The sequence below is a fragment of the Calonectris borealis genome, chromosome Z (genome assembly GCF_964195595.1).
Source record: "Calonectris borealis chromosome Z, bCalBor7.hap1.2, whole genome shotgun sequence".
NCBI lineage: Eukaryota > Metazoa > Chordata > Aves > Procellariiformes > Procellariidae > Calonectris > Calonectris borealis.
In genome coordinates this window covers 18,684,535-18,707,169 of record NC_134352.1, presented here as the reverse complement: position 1 = coordinate 18,707,169, position 22,635 = coordinate 18,684,535, and the positions used below count along the sequence as shown (strand labels likewise).

At 39.7% G+C, this 22,635-nt stretch overlaps 1 protein-coding gene across 4 annotated transcripts in view; it reads right to left on the bottom strand.

The window, feature by feature from the left end:
- TNFAIP8 (TNF alpha induced protein 8) overlaps positions 1–22,635 on the bottom strand; it is a 66,180-nt gene that overhangs the window by 9,382 nt on the left and 34,163 nt on the right. The window contains exon 1 of one of the 4 annotated variants that reach the window (XM_075137744.1): positions 11,889–13,751. The exons of the other annotated variants lie outside the window; for them this stretch is intronic. Within the exon in view, the coding sequence (XP_074993845.1) occupies positions 11,889–11,919 (31 nt within the window). The 5' untranslated portion in view covers positions 11,920–13,751. Of the gene's footprint in view, positions 1–11,888; positions 13,752–22,635 lie in introns of those variants that run through there. 4 annotated transcript variants of the gene reach the window in all.

Below are 22,635 nucleotides of genomic sequence, written 5' to 3'. Positions count from 1 at the left end.
TGAAGTTTAAAAAGAAGTATAATTGCTCTTACAGCTATCCTGGCAAAAGGAATGCCTCCTCACAAAAAAAAACTTAGCTGTAGGCACAGGACCTAGAGTAGAACAGAAGAGCTTCTGGCTTGAATGCAGAAAGCGCTGAGACCAGCAGCCCGGGGGAACTTTGATGCATTGGAGAGACTTAAATTTGACATGGGGGCGGCGGGGAAAGTTAAGAGGAAGTTTAAGATACATGTGGCAAAAATACAGTGAACTGGAAGGCCGAGACAAGATGGCAATCTGGCATGAGAGGAACAGGGAACTCAATTACAAGAACAAGGTAGCAACCTGGCTGTCAAAATGCAAAGGGCATATATTTTGAATAGCATGTAAAGAAAGCCACAGCAGAGGCTTCAGAGGGTTTAAATGACAGGAAGGTTTGTGAGTGATCTTACAATGGCTTTGAAAGTAGTTAATAATGTTTTTCCTGTATTTCTAGTTCTGGTTCTTTGCTCTTTTCAACGTCGATCCATATGCCGCTCTGTTTCTTGCAGACAGGACAGGAGTCCCTCTGTATCTCTCTTTCAGTGTAATGTTGAGAAGGCTGAATTGCTAGCTTGCACTTTCTTTGTATGTATTTCTCTTGTATCTTCCACTGGTTGCCCTGAGAATCTAAATGACACCTGCCCCACACACATAATCACAGGTACCATGAATGGTTGGTGCGGAAGAATAGACAAAGCATATATTCTATGTACAATGTATATTCTATATATAATTTGATTTCTGTCTTTTCCTTTCTAAAGAAACTTCTGAGGCACTGAAGATTGCCACAGCTACAGGCCAGATATAGAAAAAACCAGTAGTGGTTCCCAGGGCACTCAGTTCTCAGGTGCCTGGTTAGTATATCCTTTATTTAATATCAACGCTGAAATGCAGATTGTAAAACACAAGAAAATATGCCACCTAAGAATTTTACGTATCAAATACTGGGTGTTCTTTAGGCCTGGGACACTAGTGACACCCTTCATCTCTTTTGCAGTTTTTAATTTTTCACTACCTGTTTTCCTGTTTTATGGCACGAAGGGCAAGTTTTCTGGTATTAAATGCACGGCTGTACATAGAATATATGCTTTGCTTACTCTTCCGCACCAATCATTCATGGTACCTGTGATTATGGAGGACTACACTTGGCGACCATAGTGGGCTCTTCCATTGCCACTGCTAACATGCATCTCCCTTACTTTTCGTCTCCCACAAGGAGCCAAATAAATCAACCCCTCCGTTCTAATTTTTTCTCCCAATATTTAGTAGCCACAGCCTGTTCCCTCTGTATCCGTACTACAACCACCAGGACTTTCATCCAATCTTCCAGCCACAAACTCAATGGTTCAGAGTGTTTTCTCTCCTTCATTCTCTTACTCCCTTGCTGTCCGTTCAGAACAGGCTTCCCAAAACCCAAATGCAGAGTCTACCCTTTGGAGGCTTTGCTTTGATTCCTGTCTGTTTCCACTTGGTTTGCTTTATTCCTGGCATCTCCAATTCAAAAACAAAGCTCAAAACACCTGAAAAACTATGCAAAGTATTTCTACACTTACTGGGAAAAAAAAACCCCACCTTTAAAATCTTTGACTTAACAGCGCCTAAACTCTCAAGCATAAACTAAGACTGTCAAAACACAGGTCCACCTCCCCACGTATCTTAAGAGTTTGGTTTTGCTCTCATTAATGTAATTAAATCCTAGTAGAATATAAAGCATAAGAGAAAAATTAGGACTTTAATACTGTTAGCAACTACTTCTTCTGTAAAATGAAATCTTCTGGTTAAACATCATGTGTGTGACACTGTCATTTTCTTTTATGTCAGGAAGCAGTATTACTTGGATACAGAACTTTGATACCTAGCAAAGCACCAGCAATCCTGTTTATTTTTAAGTGTTGCAAATATATTTGCTACTAAAACTAGACAGTCTCCAGAAGTCCCTTTCAGCCTCAACTCTTCTGTGATTCTGTAAAACCTGCATCTATTTTGTAGTCCACTCCTCTGGGCAAGGCATAGGAGATTGAGTGCACTGTTTTTTGCAGCTGTTGACTGCTTAGAATTTAAATGTCCAGCTTCTTTACTTTGCACTAGCATCCAATGGTATTTTTAAGTAGGCGATGAACAGCACTGATCAGCTATGAAGGGATACCCACTACCAGGAAAGGTTGTGGTAGCTTGAGATTTTCAGGATTATTACCCAAAATGTAAGAAGGAGGGAATGCAAATTTGAACCCAGAGAAGGAAAGGCCTGAGGTGGTGAAAATAAACACCATCAATCTAAATTTCAAATTAGTTAGATTACGTTTTTGCACTGAAATAGAAATGTCAACAGTTTCTCTTCACCTCACTGTGATACTGCTACCCTCTCCTCCCATACTGCACGGCATGACGTGCAAGCCACGACAAACTGATCAACATCTAAATCCACCATCTCTTTCAATGGATTATAATACCAACTGTTGTTCAAAAGAAAGGTTGGTTTAAACATACATCCAAGACAATGATGTCTTGCACAACAGATTTCTAAATCTCTAATTTCCAGCATTGAGGATAAGGCCGTGACCTTGGTGAAGACATCTTATTGCAGATGTAGACACCAGAGCCAAACTTTACTCTTACCCCTTCCTGAAGTATCCACTATTTCTGTTCACAGCTGCTCAAATTCTTGATTCATTGTTTCAAGTTCTTTGTTAGTTTCTGAAGTAAAGTCTAAGACATGATTTCTCAGTGAATATTTTTAATATAAATGTTTTTAAGTGAACAGAAACATTAATTCATTTTCTCTTTTGCAAGTAGGAAAAAATAGCCCTTGGAACCAGTAGCTGAAATATTCACCAGTGTCATTTACTTGCTTTTGCTAATATTAAACCAAAACTTTCTTCTTTGTATAAATAAAACTATCTTTGTAGAATAGTTTGGTAAAGCGGACATAGTAAAAGCAAAAACAGATCTCATGAAAGCTTTAAGTTTTAAAACAATGGAATTGTTTTCTTTCAAAGTCAAAGTTTCCTACACACCTCAAGTTAATTAAGTGGAAGCTTGTCTATGCATGCACTGATTCAGTGCTTTATTAATTCCTGTATAAAGTGAAATGTAAACATTTTGGGATCAAGATTTGAGGGTAACACATTCTTAGAGGTCCACTGAAATCACAGGTCAGCTACCAATGCCAGGAACCTGCAAGTACGGACCTTCATAAATACACCAAATATACCCCAGAATATGTCCCTGGATTTCAAATTACAAACCTTTCAAGGATAAACGCTCTCAAATAAATGAAATGCTAACTCACCGCTTTACTGCAATTCATTCTCATTACTGTAAACTTCCAGCAGGAACAGGACTCTGCAGACACCCCAACATCTGTATATTGGATGTCAAACTGAAATGTAGTTTCCCCTACTGCTATGCAAAACAGACTCTTTGATCTTCCATTACTGATCTGTACAGTTACAAATATCGATACTGAATTCAGCAAAAGGTAGGGAAAAATAAATTAGTTTATACAGTGTGTATTCAATCCTCTACATTGCTTCTGCTGAAACAGATCTGTGGTAAAGATTTTGGATCCCAAGCTCCCCAAACTGAATCTGCCATACCATGCAGAGGCGCAGGCTCTCTACTTCTCATTGCTAGCCAGCCAAGCACTAGAAATGAACCACAAAACAAAACCGTGACACGGAATCAACTGATGAAACTGAATCAAACTGCACCCCAACTCAGGCAGGGAATCTTATGAAGAAATCAAAATTTATGAGAAAACATCCCAAGAGGATGAATGTAGAATGAAACTCTCAAAGGACAGGTTTCCCAGTCTCCCTCCTCCTCACTCAAAGCAAGACTGTGCCCAACTGACAGCAGATTTAAGGCTTGTGTTTTTACTGACATTATGGTTAAAAGAACCAAGTTGCTGGCAGTTTCATTGGCATCGCTAATCCCACAGAGTATCCTGTTCAGCAGTCATGATGGAGATCCGCAAAAGAAAAAGCGTACACTACCATTAAAAGACACAAGCAACTTTGCAAATCTACTGATGCAGACAGAGAAAACATTAGTATCTGTCACTTCCAGATTTCCCACAGTACAAAAAGAAATTAACGTCTATATGTATGAGACTAACATTCAGATTGGTGCTATTTATTAATGCAGAAACAGTCAGTTTAAGCACTCGAATTTTTTATGAAGTCATATACAGCAACTATTACTATTAACAGTACTACTAGTGGATACTACTGGGTCTACGAAGTATCTACCCAATAAGCAAACATGAAAAATTAATCCTTAAACATGAAAAAAAGTAATTTTGGCTTTAAAGCCATTATGAAATAGATGAAACTATTTTTAGCCTACTAGTTCTTCTATTGAGCGTAATGTACGGAAAAAGAAAAACAGAAGTTGTTTCATAAAGTAGCATAAAAATCAGTAGCTCTTTCACACCTCCTTACGAAATGCTCTCCTCTTACCACATTTTGTAATGTAATTGTAACAAAAAAAACAGTCGAGAAGGTTGAAATAACACCTGCAATATAGTTTTCATTTGCTTTATTTATTATCCAAATGTGTTTATAGAGACTCTAAATGTCTGAGGAGAGAGGGTGGAGGGGAAGCAACTTGCTTCTCAAAAAGCAGTATTTAAGAATCCTTGTGAAACTGTCACATTTAACAGAAGATTTGACCAGATGATAAATCGTTACCGATGAAAGGAATGATGTGTGCTTTTGAATAAAAGTTACAGATTACAATTAGTATTTGAGTGTTACATTTTCGTTATGTCATCCCTGGCACATGTATTACAAAATACTCATAATTCTAAGAAGCCATTCATTTAGCCTGTTGCTATACTTGGAAATAATACTGATAAAGAATACAGTCTTTCTGAATGTAGGTGCAAGGCCCTTCCCTTACCCAGATACTTCTGATTCTCCAGAGATTCACTGACTTTTGCTCCCTCATCTCTAACCTCTGTCTCATTTATGACAGCGCATAGTTTGCAAATTCCTCAAAGAAAATAGCCCAAGGGTCTAAGAAGTACTATAATATATAAATACATAAATGCTGTCATCAACAGATAAATGGAAGGAAGAAGGGGAAACTAAGTCTCCAGTACAACAATCAATTCTGTAAGATGGAAAAGACTGTTAGAATTTGAAAACAAAGTACTGTCTTCCCATATGTGGAGTACTGTGTCCAGTTTTGGGCTCCCCAGTATCTGTCCAAAAAAGGAGCTGACAATACCTGAAGCAAGTCCAGCAGACAGCCACCAAGATGGTTAGGGAGCTGGAGCGCACGATACAGAGAACAGGCTGAGAGTGCTAGGTTTGTTCATCCCGGAGACTAATAACAGACCTGATACACCTAACTTGTTACGGAATAGTTACAGAGAAGACAGAGCCAGGCTCCTTCTGAGGATACACAGCAGAAGAGCAAGGGGCAACAGACACAAGCAGCAGCTAGTGGCATTCTCATTAGGAATGACCACCTTCATAGCAAGGGTGGTCAAATACTGGAATACATTGCTTGAGAAGTTGTGGGACCACCACTCTTTAAGACACTATCAACTTGACTGGAAAAAGCCTAAGCAACCTCATCTAATTTTGAATTTGGATCCAACTTTAAAGCTGGCTCTGCCTCGAGTGGAAGGTTGTGCCCGATGACCTCCAGAAGTTCCCTGCAGCCTCAGTTAATCTATCATTCTCTCTATTGACCAGATAGCTCTAGGGACTCTCTCTTATTTGAAATTAAACACCTGAGTCTTGCAGTTCGCTACAGATTAAAAGATTTGATTGTATAATTATATTAATGGAATTTTCTCAAAGCAATTTAGCATTCAACCCAACAATTGCAGCTAAATGATTAACCTGTTAAGAGTTTCAGTGATTCTCTGAAGTAACCTACCAGCTACAGCTAGTGCTTATCTCATGGCCTCTCCTCAAATTACCACTTAGCTTCCTCATCTGTTCCAACTGCGCAAGGCAGAGGTTGCTAAATATGTGGGGTACGAAGTGTTCAGCAGAAAACAACTACTCCATATGGACTTCCAAACATGGTATACAACAAAAAACATCAGTTCAACCCATTCAATTATGAGCCTATAGAAGAAGCAATGAGAGAGGCCACCTAATCCATTCACAGATAGGTTATCTTAAAGGTTACCCTGATTTGGCCAGGAAAATAAAACCAACTATTCTTTCAATTTTTGAGGGGAGAGATGCAGAGCTGCTTCCAAAGTCTTACGGTTTAACAGCCTTAAGTCAGTGCTCTTACCAAGAGATTCAAGTGCCCACATCCAGATGGAGCTGCAGCAAGCTGTACTACAAACCACGGCAGTTGTACTCCTGTCCTCAAAGCCCTTTATCTGTTTCCTGTATCTTGCTTCATTAAACATAGAATCCTCCAAACTACATTAAAAAAATCTAGCAGTTCTGACTTGCCTGTGTGCCGTGATCTTATTTCCTTCAAATTTCCCATTGCTCCTTCTTCATTAAGGTGTTAGCTTCTTGCTTTTCCTTCCACTCCCACTATTTGCACCTCTGGCAATGCTTTCCCCATGCATATGTGATATAGTATTACAGCGTCCAGTTAGTAATAACTCTTTCTTTCTAACTTCTCATAAACTTACTTCCTTTTTTCATTCTTTCCTGTACTAAAATGATATATTTTGCCTTTAGCTTGTCCTATTAATCTTGAATTCTAATAATCTATTGAAGGGATTACATGAAATGCCAAATTGTTAAGAGCTGTGTACATGATATGTATTGACCCCAGCAATCTCTTAATTCTCTTCATTGGCAGTAGGCAAGTTATCCGTGGAATAAAAAAATCCTCAAATTGACTAATCTAGATCTCTGACACATCCATTGGGGCAAGATGATTCTTCCTGCTCCTGAACAGAACTCTTCAGACTATTCTGAACAAAAAGCTCCTCTTTCACTGGCCTTAATGTTTTATGGAGATTGTTGTTTTGACAAGGGAGGATAGGCGAAGAGCAGGTGAAACAAAGGAAGCCCACATTTTGTAGTCTTCAGGGTGAGAGCAGGAGGTGTGTCTAATATGTGAGAGTAAGTACTAATGGTCTGTGCTGCTTTCCTGTGGCTTCGTATGGAAAAATCAGCTCCACATAAGAGAAGGGGACAATCTCTAACTTTGGCAACTGTCCAAGCTACCACAATTCACATAAAACCATTCAGATTTGGTTCAAAAGCGGACACTGAGACATGCCATTTCTGTTTAATCTCATGGTTTTCAAGCAGTTTATTCTAAATATAGAATTATAGAATCATTTTGGTTGGAAAAGACCTTTAAGATCATACCGAGTCCAACCGTAAACCTCACACTGCCAAGTCCCACTAAACCATGTCCCTAAGTGTGACATCCACATGTCTTTTAAATACCTCCAGGGGTGGTGACTCAATCACTTCCCTGGGCAGCCTGGCCCAGTGCTTGACAACCCCTTCAGTGAAGAATTTTTTCCTAATATCCAATCTAAACCTCCCCTGGCACAACTTGACGCTGTTTCCTCTCATCCTATCGGTTGTTGGGAAAAGGGATCAACATCCACCTCAGTCTGTAACTTCAAAAGTTAACATGAAATGGGACTGTCATCACCTGGTACATGTTGCATTTATGTATGGATAACGCGCTACTTGCACAGTTTGGATCTTCCCATTCGCTGTCATAAAAGCATAAAAGCACAAATGCTGGTTTTGGAGACAGTGGGATGCAGAATCATACATTACAGATTCCCATTGATGTTTTGGATGGAGTAAGTGGCCTGTAGAGCACAAGAGCAGACAATTTGTAATCTAAATGAACATGATTCTACCCGGGAAAACTTCCATGCAATGAGAGGTGACTGTAAAATGTCAAAGCAAATCCATGACTAGTTACAGGAGGGAGTACTGACTTCTCAAAACAGTGAGCGCTCTGTGATTTTATAACCCCTGTGTCTCTGTTCTGAGCTCTAAAGAGAACAAAACAGGTGAGCTCATTCCTCAGTAATCTTATTTGGATTAAAAAATGCTAATTTGTGTCTAAAAAAGCTCTGAGCATTTGTAGGAATGCAGAGGGATCTAGCTCGCATGAAATGTGGTACTTAAAACTAAGTGAGAGCAGTGCAGGCTCTCACTCCTTCTGAGTTTGTAATACAATAACCATCGTTTCATAGGCTATATATTACATTTACTCTGATATCTGTTAGTATTTCACTTTTCCTTTGAGACATTAGATTTATCTCCTGTTGTTTTCTAAATATACAACATAAAACCTGCAGAACTGTCGTAGAGCTGAAGTTTTCTGAAGCTTTACGTAAATTACTATTTCTTTCTATTGAAGAAATACTATGTAAGGAATCCATTAACACCACAATAATTTTAACTATTTACCATTAAAAAGGTATATTCATGATATGTATTTTTAATATGACAGTATTAAGAACACTTCCTTCAGATCGCAGAATGGAATTAAGCCAAATAACAGCCTGAAACCATTTGTTACCTTCCTCGGTACATGACATGCCACCATGCAACACTAGATTGAAATTATGCCATGCAGTTAAATGCTATAGCCTTTTTCTTGACTTTACCATGCTCTTTGTTTCATCCAACACAAAAGTAACTACAAGAAAATATGCCAGGGTTATTTATATCATGACAGTTGTTGGAATCTGTAAATGCAATACAGATTGATGCCATACACACACCAACACACATCCCACATGCACACACACTTATTTACCACAGCATTGTGGTATACAGATGAATACAAAGATTGTTCTAATGTTACTAAGCAGCACGACAGGAGAAAAAAAAACTGTTTCGTGTTACCATTCTAATACGGACTATGCAGAGATCAAAGGCAGAAGCTGAAAAGCCCAGATACGCTGCTGCATACCCCGTACCCAGCAATTAGTACAAAATACAGTGAAGTAATGATTGTCTTCTAGCAATGTCTTTTTACTCTGAGTTCCTGCTAAAAAAATAAGATTTGACTTGAGGTCAAAGACTCTACCTTTATTCAATTAATGATAAAAAAGAAAATCTTCAGGAGTTAGCCATTCAAAATTGACCTTGATTTTGGGTTTCACTGTAACAATGGCTGTAATTCATTTTTACAGTAGTAAAACCTACGGTCTTCGACCTTGTTATGCAGATTTTAAAAAATAATCCATATTAACCGATTAAATCCGCTTTTATAGACATCCCGATGTTCTCCAAATACTGCAATTCACTTGTATAAAGTAGCGGGCAGTGAAGTATTGCTCACTTCAGCATCAGATCATTGTCAGAATGTACACGATGTTTGATGCTATTAATGTGCTCTCAACCCTCCTTTTCATTCAGGCTGATCTTCCAACACATGGTCCGAGAGTCACACCTGGAAGCTGCAACTGGATTTCAGAGCTCCTTGTATATCCCTTCACTCGCTCCTGGCCAGTGATGCTTCCCTGGCCACCTGAGCGTCTCTGCTTTAAGGGAAATAGAAAAGTTCTGTCTTTGCTTACAGCAACATTAAATTAATATTTTTCCTGTAGCTTTCTCCTCCTTTCACTTTTTAGCATGTAGCAGATTAACCGCTATGCTTTCATCACTAGCTTTGGCCTTAAAATATACACAATTTGGCAAAGTAACTACTGTATAATTGTCCAAATGTACCCTCTACCCCTTCCATAATCAGTCACAGACCTTTACCTACTAATTCCCCGGCTGGGCCTCATAATTTGTGGGTAAGTCAGAGAGTGACGTTCAGTCTTGCACTTAAAGGAAAAATTAACCACCCCCCCTCTTTGGTAAACCACTTAAAAGATTATATTTCCTCAGTGTAAAAAGCATGAGCCCTAAATTCAATTTGAATTTGTGAAGCATCCATTTTCTTTATGCAAAAAGCACAGTTTCTTGATGAAATAGAGCTAGTTGAAAGACTCTGAATGCCTGTTTTACGCCTCAAACACTGGACCACTACAAATCCACAGGCATTTGACTGTATTCGTCAGTATTTTGATCAGTGATCTTTCATGCCATGTTCAATCAGACTAGGCAAAGTTCTACATATTCATCTGTTAATCCCAGTCTTTATTCACATACACACTAAACACCCTTTTCTCATGCATCTTCTAAATTATTCCTTTACAGATGGGAGTATATTACCAGGAATACATTTACAGACCAACTGAAAAACCTTCTCAGTGGTATCTGTAACTCATCTTCCCACAATGGCTACTGTTTTTATTTTCCATTCTAACCTATTCAAATCACAGGACAGCAAAACCCAAATATTTTCCCAGCTAAAAATAACTAACCAAAAAGCTACCCTTTCCTTCCTGTCTCAGCCACCTGCTCCAAATGCTTTTTTCAGCATGAAGATCCTGGCATCTCAAATTGTTTCAAAAGAAATGCACAGAAAGGCAAAAATATTTTCAGAGGATTTTAAGAATCTGAATCATCTAAGAAGGTAAGAGGTTTCTTTAAACGAGAAAATTTACATTTCAAATATAGCCAACTTGATAAAATTGTCTGGAGTTTCCTGTATGTAAACCAGAGGATCTTTCATGCTATGGCATGCATGCTGATCTCTCCTGCTGTAAAATTGAGGGAGAATATTCACATATTCATTCACATATTCTCTTTTTCAAACAGTTTCTGTAAGAAATATTTTTTTCAGTTCTGCTTTTCAATATATCTGTCCTACAGAATCTTCTTGGAAAAAAAAGAAAAGCTGCCTTTTAGTTCATCTGTTCATTCAACAAGAAGAAAGAAAAAAAAAGAAAACAGAGAGCATCGTTGTAATTCTTATCAAAACATAGGCTATCGTGCTTCATTACTAACCAGGTTCTAGCAGCATTATTAGCATTAAGTTTGATTCAGTCCAGGCTGACTTTTCTGCAAATCAACAAAATACTTTTTTACTCAAGTAAGCAGATAGAGGTCCCTGCTAATGTTATTCTTCAAGTGGTGGAGGAGGTTGTACAGAGTATGAGGGGGAAACCATCTGAAATATTCTGAAATTTTTTTCTTTTCATCGAATATAAAATGCTTAGGTTGCCCTACTCCTTGCTCATCTGTTGTGGTTTTTAAATTATTTTTCTGAGCCATACTGGATCTCTGTAAGTTTAAGTCTCCCTAAGGACTATTTGTAACGATGAAACATCAATTCTGTTCTAAGAAATCCAGTGTATAACCCCACTACTGCCCTGTTCCCTCTTCTGTATAAATGCTCTTTTGTATATAGGCACTTTCAGGAAATTGCCCTCCTCCTCCCCCGCTTGCTCCCTACTGTCCTAGTCTGGCTCGCACCCCCTCCCAATCAACACTAGTGAATAATTGTATTTTTGTTGGAGCACTTCCAGCTCCTCCACACGTTCCACTCTAGAAGCAGTAAATGAAACCCTGTAGCTTTGGCACACTCCTCTGAGCTTTAACACACACACGTGCGTGCACGCACACGCATGCATGCACACTCATTCGGACAGGGAAGTAAGCGGCATCAAGCTTATTCCCAAAATAACGAGCTTTCACTTCTCCCCCATGCAACTTCCTCTTTTGCTGAAAAATACAGTGCCTCCAAATTAAAAACATCTTCCTCTTTCGATATTCTACTACCAGTTTTTTTAAACACCATTTCTTCCACTTATCAGTATTTCACGTGCAGGTAAATCACCATTGCCGAGACAGATATCCCTGGGTGCCAACTCTTCGGTCATTTCATATCCAGAGAAATCGGCAGGACTTCGGATGATTTTGCGAAGGCATTTTCCCCTCCCCTTTGAACACCCGAAAGCTAAAGCGAGCAGAAACTCTCCTCTGCACTCACAAAAGCGGTGCTGGCCACGCGAGCATGCACATTTCCCCTCCTGTGAAAACAGTTAAGAACCGTACCTTCCTTGGGTTCATCAGCCTCCGAACTCATGGTATCAGCGCAAGGCACTGGGGACCAGATTACAGCTGACGTGCGCACTGAGAAGTAGCTGCAAGTCAACTTCTCAAAAAAAAAAAAAAAAAAAAAGAGGAAAAAAGAAAAGAGGGTTGGGATTTTAAGGGGAAAAGTCTATGAATTCAGCAAATCACAACTAAGCTACTTGAAAAGGATCCCGCCCCTTTCTCAGCTGCACACCAGCGACTGTCTGGAAAACCAGCACCTTCACAGAAACCCTCATTTTACTCGCCAGCAGTCGCCGTTTATGCATTTTATTCTCCCCAGTCTGTAGGAAGGGTGGAGTTTCACTTGTTGCAGCTTGCCAACGTGGTATGAGAAAGCAAGCAGGGGAGACCAAAAAAGCCCTGAGCGCAGAGCAGTGTCTGATTGCGGTAGCTGGCAATCAGATTGGAGCTCTCTTAACTTGCAGGAAAATCTGATTTAAATCAATTATTTTTTAAGCCTAAATTGTACATTTCAACACTGGTTACTATCTGGAATTAGTTCTGTAGGCTCCGTAATTACACTGACTAATACAGGATGACTAAATACATGCTTAAGTGATGAGAAGTAGCAGTTTTCTTTCAGGTAGTTTAAGCTCAATAATTATTTTTCCTTTCACTCATGCTCAGCGCATGGTGCCGTCTACCCTGAAAGGAGCAGCTCACCTTTCCTTCTTGGAAAACTATCTGATTTCTTTGTGCTACAGACCCCCCTGCATCCTAGAAAAGATCATTATTTTTAACTATTACACAACATTGTTTTACAGCAGAGAACAGAGAACAGCGGTCTCCTGCAGCCACCCCCAAAGCCGCCATGCATCATATGTGCCTTTGGAGCAAAATCGGGGGAATTACTTGGAAGCCTGTTTTCCAGTTGGCACAGCGTCCAGTAAAATCACCGTCAAAAGGAACCATCTTTTCCTATTCATTTAATATATTTTTAGCACAGCGAACAGGACAGTACGTCAGTGGAAACGTGACTGCTCAGACAAAAGGAGAGGCGTGATCTCTCAGGAGAAGTCCTGATGGCGCTGCCAGCTCTGACATGCAACAAATTCCCACCTACCTCCCCCTCAGGGTTAAATGCGCCTGCCTGAAGGGTTGTCAGGGTCTTCATAGAAGTAACGCTATTAGCAGTTAGCGAGCGTGTTACTGGAGTCAAATAGAAATAAGTGTATTTCAAGATGCAGTCAGAAAGCACCAAAGCTGTCAGTTGCACAAAATTGGGGCACATATGAAAAAAAAGATTAAGCATTTCAGATTGTAACATTCAGCTGTATTCATTAAAGTTTATGGGAAGACTGTAAGTAAGTAAAAGGTAGAGGGTCAGGAAGGGCGGTATGAATTCTTCAGCCATGGCAAAGTTGCTTTGGGGACCGGGGTACATAATATTTCAGGATGTGAGCAACTTTTTGAGTCCTATTTTGAGTGATTTTATTCACGATAAGGACTGTCCTTTACCATGTACTTCTCCCATGCCTGAGAAAGACAGATCTCATTTTAGTTAAAGGCTCTTGGTGACAGTCGCAATTTTTTATTTTGCAATATGCACAACTCCATGGGTCCCTTAAGGATACTCCTCAAGCAGCTAGCTGTCTTCTACAGGCCTCACCGTCTCCTGTGGTGTGGCAAAGCACAGCAGCTGCATCCTTCAAAGCACAGAAAATGAAAGCAAATGTTACCCTAAATGGTATCACAGAAGAAAAAGTAATTACAACACTGGACTAGCTAAAGAAGCCACATTTTCAAGTTTAAAAAAAAAAAATTATAAATTTTTTTTAAAATTACCGGTTTTGGGGTAATTACTGTTCAGCAGATTGAAACCACTCAAAAAACCCCACACAGAATAGAGGAGGAACAGGAAGAAACACAGTGTTAGTCAAGATGAACTGCAATAGCCTTTGGGGTCCTTTAATCAAGGGGAGTGTTGGTAGAGAGATAAAATGGCCAGAATATAAGCCAATATCAAGAGCCCTGCGTGAACAGATTTACACAATAGGTGGATGCCTTTTGTTATTTTAGATGACAGACGCGGAGAGATAACGAGCCTTGTAGTTAAAAGTCACCAAGTTCTGCAAATTAAGATTTCTCAAATCTCTCAGAAACTTTAGACTTCTCTGGACAGATAACAAACCCCCGACATTTTGTTTTGTTTTGTTTCTTCCCTACAGAGTCAAGATCACATCTCCTCACTCAGCCCTGTTCCTCCTGCGCACAGGGTCTCAATTCAGACTCCAGAAATGTTGTTTTGTGTTTCATTTTGGTTGTTAAGCTTCTTAAAAACACATGCATCAGCTGAAAAGACCCCAACTAGACTGAAGAGTGTTTAGGTGGGTAATTTTCTGATCTTAGGTTAAGCAGCGACTTGTAATGGCATTCAATCATGAGGACACTGTCACCTTCTTAGTAGTCTGCACCCAATGAACTCAAATAATTTTACTTAGAAGGCGAGTAAAAGTAACGGAATAAGGCAGGTAAAAATTAAACAAGAGTCCGTGGACAACACCGGAGCCCAGGTAAGGGATGACACTACCTCCCCTGCAGGGAAGAGCCAGTTATTGAAGCATCCAGACTGATTTTTGAATCACATGATAAGTAAACAGCCTGGAAGCTTAAAAAAACCCTCTTTAATCGTAAACTGTGCATGTGATTTGGAGCAGGAAGGACAAAACAAAGAATGACGAAAACTCTAAAAATAGAATCAGTAGATACAGCTAAATTTCACAGGACAGATTCTCTTAGGGAAAAGAAAAGTAACTTCCTAAAATGAAGGGCTTAAAACCCACCACACATTTGGACAGACGCTGTCTCGGAGGGAAGGCCAGAATTCCCAGAGGAAAATTAAAACTTTTGTGTGGCGCACAGAAGAAAATGGGTTTAGTGAAACACACTAAGTTTCAGTGGCTAAAAGCCTAAAAGCCACGAAGTTGCATAAGACAAGGGGGTACAGTGAAGTATGGTCTTTTACACCCTTCTCTAAAATACTTCTGGTTTTACTTTACAAAAAACTTAGTTGGTTTTGGTTTGGTTTGGTTTTTAGCTCATCATTTGTAAATTGTCCTCATTTCTGCTCACACTAAGGAAGGGTTACCATAGAAAGAACAGGCTGTAGCCAGGCCTTGACTTACTACAGCAATACGCAGGGCATTGTGAAAGGATGGGTAGCTGTGTCAGCACATCCCCAGCCCAGCTCAAAACCTTGCTCATGTTTTGTGTCTCAATGCACGCTGAGAAAAGCTCTGTTTACAGAAGCATTTTCTTATTAGGTACACAGGCGGCAAATCCTATTACATCTTTCATAAATACTTAAAATGAATAATAGAAGTAATAGTAGCCCAAAAATAGTGCTAAAATTACTGCCCAGGAGATTCTGAAGCTCAATGCTGAAATGTCAAGAAAGACCGTAATGTTCACAGAAAAGAAGCAGCAGCACTACTACATGAGAAGTATCAGGAAGAAGCTTTCAAGAGAAGGCAGCTGCCATGGAAGCAAGAATAAATCTCCTACTGCAAAAAAAACCCCGGCACAGCCCTAGAACAGCTCTAGAGAAGGAAGTGGTACTGTAACACTTCAGACATTACATATTCATGGGTTTTTAAAAAAAAAAATCTCCCCATGTTTGGTTAACGTAATTAAAGTTACATAAGTTAAAAGTTCTCTTCTCTCTGGAGAAAAGAAGGCTCCGGGGAGGCCTTATTGCAGCCTTTCAGTACTTAAAGGGGGCTTATAAGAGAGATGGGGACAAACTTTTTAGCAGGGCCTGTTGCAACAGGACAAGGGGGAATGGTTTTAAACTACAAGAGGGTAGATTCAGACTAGATATAAGGAAGACATTTTTCACAATGAGGGTGGTGAGACACTGGAACAGGTTGCCCAGAGAGGTGTTAGATGCCCCATCCCTGGAAACCTTCAAGCTCAGGTTGGACGAGGCTCTGAGCAACCTGATCTAGTTGAAGATGTCCCTGCTCATTGCAGGAGGGTTGGACTAGATGACCTTTCAAGGTCCCTTCCTAACCCAAACTATTCCATGATTCTATGCAAGTTGTATGGTGGTAACTTCTCTTCCAGAATGTCATGTTCAATGGATTGCAAACTTCTAAACAATAAAAATCATGTCCATGCCCAGCTTCAACTCCTTGCTACAGACGATAGCCACCAATCATTTTCTCTTTCTAAGCCAACTGCATGTCTTTTGCTGGCTGTAACTGCACTGAGTTATTTTGAAGCCACATGACAGAACTCTGATGGCAGCTGAGGAAATCTGGGTTTCCAACCCTCCTCCCAATTGTGAGACAAAAAAAGAGGTGTACAAGTACCCTGAAAGATCATAATACACATAACTGCAGGTATGGTTTCTTTATGCTGTGTCAATAGCCATGCTGTAGAGATTTTCCTTCCCATGAATTAGCAATGATGGAGAATGTTGTGTGGATCAATGATGAGAAAGTGAAAGTGTTGTACTACATTGTCCTGTGTAAGACTATATAGTTAAGCAAAGTACTGGCTTTCACAGTACTACTACAAACAAAGCTTTTTAACCAGCTGTTTTCACGGAGTAAACTCAAAGATACCATACTTATATATCTAACTTTATGTATAAACTTTGCCATTTAGCAATCATGCAGTAATATAAGCAAAGCTTATGCCATCTTTCTTCTGTAGTCCCAACAAATTGTACCTATTTCGGATACAAGGGGTTTGGGTTGACGAATTTCAACTTCTGAGACTCTTCAATGTGTGTGGATTACAGGCACATAATACAAGTTTTCACAAAGGACAAGGAGAACGTTGGATACTGTCCTGAAGCACTCACGTGCATTACTTCTTCATATATATCATTTGCAAAATGTAATGAGAAATGATGTGGTACACCCATCACTGTAAAAGCATTTCACAAATTCTCAAACTAATCTTCTGAAAGGGAACGAGATGTAAGATCGTTGTATTTCAATTCAAGATCTCCCAAGCAGAAATAAGTGCAGCAGTTCTGGTCTGCACACATTTATGGAATCTCCAAACATGCTGCCATATAAGAAGGGCAACAAGACGTTTATACAGTATCTCAGAAAAAAGGTACAAGGTAATAGTTCATGGAAAAAAGAGGACAAATTGTTAAATTCAAAAGCCTGGAAGCCACACAGAGATATCATGAGGGTATTAACTGTAGCTACCTCTTCTGCAAGTGGTGCCTTGTTAACTTGTAGGTTTTACCAGAAAGATCCTTTTATAGAAGTTACTGATTGAGTAAGCAGTCAAAGACAACACAGAAGTGTGCCCTCGACTTGCTCCATTGGTCCTTTTCTGCATCTCTTCCAGTACTACTACAATCTTTTTTCAGGTAGGCAGATCATAACTGCACTGAATTCCAACATGCACAGGTTTATAAAACAGGAGACATTTTTGTTTTCTAGCCCTTCCCTATTAGTTTAGACTGGTGAATGAGCTCTTCGGCATCCCTACAGAGCACTGAGATCTTGCAGCACAAAGTGAGGAGCTGCTACCTCCTCCAGCACTGCCCATCTCCTAGGATGCAGAAATCCACCTGCCAAGTACCCTCCCAGGTGCTAAACAGTGCAGCCCTGACCTGCTCTCTGTGCCCGCTGCTGCTGCCACGCAGACATCATGTGTGCGCAAAGGTGCACACAGACATCAGGTGTGCACGATGGTGCACAGGGAGAGGAAAGGTGGGGAGGCAGGGCCACAAGAGTCACAGGAAAAAAGTAACATTTCAGTTTTCTTGCATTGTATCTAAGTTGTTCTGCTTTCAGTTATGCACTTAAACAGTTACACAGAGACATTCAGATTAGCAAACTAAGACGCTATTTTAAAGTTATTTCCTAACCCAGAGATACAGCAACACCATCTGTAGCTGTGTTACTTCTATTATTGCAAAAGAGAGTGCAATGTGCACTTTCTGTGTAGTGTGAGCGCAGCAAAAACAAATACCAACTCTTATGCAATTTTGTTAATTTGGGGTTTAATATTATTTTACAGTAAAAAGAGGACTTTTGATTAGCTGTGTGATTTTAATAGCAATGTTTATACAGTTCTGTAACTAAAAGGATTAGGTACAATAGCCCATCTGTTGTTGCTGTAGCCAGACTTTACTCCTGAACTCTATTTGTTTTATTATCCTCTACCATAAAACACACATATATCAAAATAATCTAGACAGTGCTTAGCTTTTGACTGATGTCAGAAATACTGTTTTCCACATACAGCATTCAGTCTTTTCATATAACAGCACAACTCTAACATCTCAGTTATCTACGGTGCAGAATTTTTAAGGAATTCATCTCCATGCACATAAACTGCATACTGTTTTCATCATAGGAAAATTCAGTCCACTGAAAGCTAGAGAGACAAAATAAACCAAAACATTAGCAGGTTGGTCTATAAGCTAGATCTGAAAAATATGGGTACTCCTGGTTTTGGCCTGATCGTCACTGCTTGCTATGCCTTATCGTTAACTCATTTTTTCCCATTTGCACAACAGACTTCGGACCAATTCAGCTGATAATGTTTGTGGTCCTTGTTGAAGCACTCACAGTATTTCCGCCTATTGGGCAGACCCATGAATGATACTCTGGTGTATGCTTCTACCATGTGGTTAATGAATTGTAAAAAGTCCAGTCCCAAGATCAGACGATCTCTCAACAGCTTCCGCACCATGCTTGGCATCCAGCACTTCATCCTACTTGCCCCCCTTCTGTGTGCTGTCCTCCTCGCCTATTTCTATACCCTCCTGCTCAGCATCCATCCTCCACCCTGCTAGTGGTTTATTGAGGCCTGTCCATTCTTTCATTTCCGAACAGCAAGAGCAATATATGGCAAATCTAGTGTTGTAGAACCCACACCACACTGCTGGTGCGGCCTTCAGCCAAATTAAGCAAAACCTAGGGCTTCACATAGAGTAAGAGGTACAAAAGTATGTCTCAAGACCTCCTTTCTGATAACTAACTGGCAGACTAGGTAGCAGTACAGGGTGACAAACAGACTCACAATGAGCCCACCAAGTTAGGGATAGGAAGAAGCAGCATGTAGGGGACAGATCCCTGTTTCCATATGGATGCAGTAAAACTTGCCTTACAGAGGCTCCTCACCTCAGCTCTTCTCCCCCAGACAGAAAGCAGACAGAGAGAGGGTGGGAAGATATATGCACGAAAGGCTTCATAAAGTTGCACCTGCTTAATATTGAACATAACTTTACTATGAAATTTGAAAGTCCCGTTAGTCTCATCTGTACAGTTTACAATGTCCATCTACCCACAATCACATCTATGTATTTTCAGCACTGACAGCCCAAGAAGACAAATAATAGTAATCACCTCGCAAACTGTCAAGACTACTGTGCATCTTCCCAACCCATGTCCCTGTTACAAACATGCCAAGAGTGTTGGTTCCCAACTAGCGACAACAGTTGTTTTTAAGCTGCCGTTGCCTCTACTCAAAAGCTCTGTGGTGAAGAAGTGAGGAAACATCTTCACTTAGCCTCAAAACGCAGCTTTCTTCATAAGCTTTATCTGCATCTGCCACTAATGGTCAGACGTTTCAGGCACAGCACAGCCTCAGCGTGGGGCTGGGACGCTGCCTTAGGCTGATCCCCGCCTTCTGGCCTCAAGATGAGCATCGTTTGTCACGGAACAGCACGCTGCTGGGGTACGAGGCTGCTCTCAGCTCAGAATGGGTTTCACGGGCTTACCTTTTTTCTTTCAAAACAGCTCGCAAATTCACACACAGAGCAATGCCATGACTTCTGAGATGTGAACTCTGATGTAATTCTGTTGCCTTGACTATAGGTGTCTTGTTGTACACAACCACTAACAATAACAATGGTTTTATTGTAGCCATGTAGATACCATGCATGAGAGGCACTTATTTATCCAGCAGTTGAAGACAAGGTTTCAGTGCAGGAGCAAGTATAAAACATGCCAAATAACATTCAATGACTTGGTTGCTATCCACAAATAGGTGATAATCAGTGATGGTTGCTGAATGTTGAGGAGTTCATTGAGGACGTGACAGAAGTTAAAGACAGATAGTCAAGGTTAGCTGTCTTTTGAGGGCCTTACACCAAGGACTGCAACAGGTATTGATACAGGCTTATAGCACTGTTTCTCCAGATACCAAAAATTTCACTCATTATTTTAATTTTTCCTTTAAAAGGATTGCTACTGCCAACACAGCTACGCCAAACAAAAGGCAGCATTAAAGAGAATGAGACAGTGATGAAGAGACCCGTATGAGCAGAGGTAGGAAGGTGCAATCCTCCAGTTTGGTAAAGAGTACAGCAGATCTGAGCTAGTTTTGTCACATAGGAAAACAAGCTTCCCAGGGGTAGTTTATGATAAAATTCTTACGAAATGGTTGTGTTGTTATATATGACACTGCAGCCTTTGCAAAAACGAAAGAAAGCTCTAAGAAGAAATCTGAGGGGCAGAATGCCAAAAACATAAACATGAAAAAAACCTGCATCAGAAGCAGAAATCACACAAGAGCGTCACAGATTCCCAAATGAGTGGGGAGTCAGCGTGCTACACAGAGACTGACAGCATCACCACAGGCCATGAGAAGAGATACTTACACCAGATCTGCTCTCAGCAAGACATAAGAAAAGAGGTATTGCCAGATACTTATGCATCAAAACACAGTGCTGGAACAATTTTAATTGAAAAGGAGTATTTTAATTAAAAACAGAAAACCTAATCGCACATAGCCAAAAATCAAAAAGAGCTTGAAAACAAAGTGCCTGAACTAGTGTTAAATACAGTATGTTTTAAACAGTGCTACTGGAGTGTATAGTTACTAAGGTACATTTTCCTTTTTTTTAAAAGATATGACAGTGATGCTGATAGAACAGAAAATTGAGTATTACCGTAAAAAAGGAAGGTTTTTGTTCGTATAAAAGCAGTGTACACATGGGAAAACACATGTGTCTTGGTTTGCGAGGGCTGTGTTCCAGTCCCAAGCAAATTATCCAAGTGTTTTGCTAATGCGTAACAATCAAACTATGCCCTTTTTCTTTTAGACGCCAAAGCCATTAATCATGCAAACAGTCAAAACACCACTTGCCTATCAAATGCAATCTTATCTAGATAAAATTTCAAATTAAACAAAACTAAAAAATACCAAGCTATGAGAATAATCTCCTTTTAGTTCAAATTTAATTAAAAGAGATTAGAAGAGGGATTTAAATGGATATTAAACCTAAGCAGAGCTTGCTCTTAAAAATTCATTTTAACTATAGATTACATTCACAAGCCAGATGTACCTAATTATGTGGTGTTCATTCAAAGAACCATATTGATTTCTGCATGTTCCAAATCGGTTTTAAATCAGTTTATTATTTGCCTAAAGCTTAAAATGAAGCCACATTAAGAATCTCGAAAAGTAGTTGCAAGAATTGGATTTCTTTTAGGAATATGTTAACTAAGACTATGCTGAACAAGTGCTGAAAAGTCAGTTCCCAATACCCAAACAAATTTAGGAACTCATCATTTATGGCAGCCTTAGAGGGAAGATTTTCAGCACTCATTTCCCCTGGCCTATGGTGACATTTTCGTAAGTAAAGCACACTTGGGAGATCAGCACTTTAGGCTGGTCCAAGTGAGAGTGACAGTCTAACAGAGCAGCAGCATCTTCCTCTTCTTTTTCACCTATCATGCCAGCATAGGCATGTGGTGTCCACTTAAGGAAGATCCCAGTTATAGCTAACCTTTAATATTTATTTTTTGGCTAGGAGAATTTTAACCTAAAATAGCTCTCTGATCCCTTTTTTTTTTTTTAAAAATAAATATCTAATAAATGAATTGCAGTTAAAAGTAAGTATTTCTCTCACAAAAGAACGGCTTGGATGATTTCTAATCTAGTTATGACAACTGAAAAGCCATACCTTGCTCATTTTTCCCTGTATTAAGCAAGCTTACGCTAGTGAGCAATGTAGGCAAATTCCAGGTGTAAACTCTGTTTAGCATTTTAGCATTACATTAAAAACTCAATGTTGGATTTTTATTGATTGCTGTGAGTTCCAATTAAAAAAACCAAAACCCTCAGAATTTTTGCTGGAGCAAAAACTCATAAAAATGAGTTTATTTAGTGGAAGCATGTCTAACCTTTCAAATATTTTATCTACTTTACAGGAAATTCATACTTCAGCTCTTAGAATGCTTTAGCAACAATAATAGCAGAGTTTGCACTCTGGGGCGAGGCCAAATTGAATACCACTTCACAGTGTTATTGCAAGATTTTCATGGACTATTTCAAGTATTCATTTAAAAAAAAAAAGAAAAAAAAAAGAGATGTGGATAACAAGATCTGAACAAGACTTCCTAGTCTTTTTGCTCAACATCTCATTTGCTGAAAGCTCAGTTATGGCACATACTTAAGATAATCTACTGTTCAGGTGGTTGCTCTGTCAGGGCTGTGCTACTGCAATTCTTCCTAAAGGCTGAGGACTTTACAGTGTGTTTCCAAAATCTGAGGCCCAGTATGGAGAACAGTTAGTATCTCTGTCCACTTTAGGAAATAAATGGAGCAAGAAAAAGAATAAAGACTACCACCGACTCTGCCACTGTTGGCGCGCAAGAGATGGGGCACTTTCATTGGAAATCCCACGTAACAAACTTTTTGAGTGTTGCACAGAGGTAAAGCCTCAAAAGAGACCCACCCGCTCCCCCCTGCGCGTCCCACATCCATCTCACTCATGACA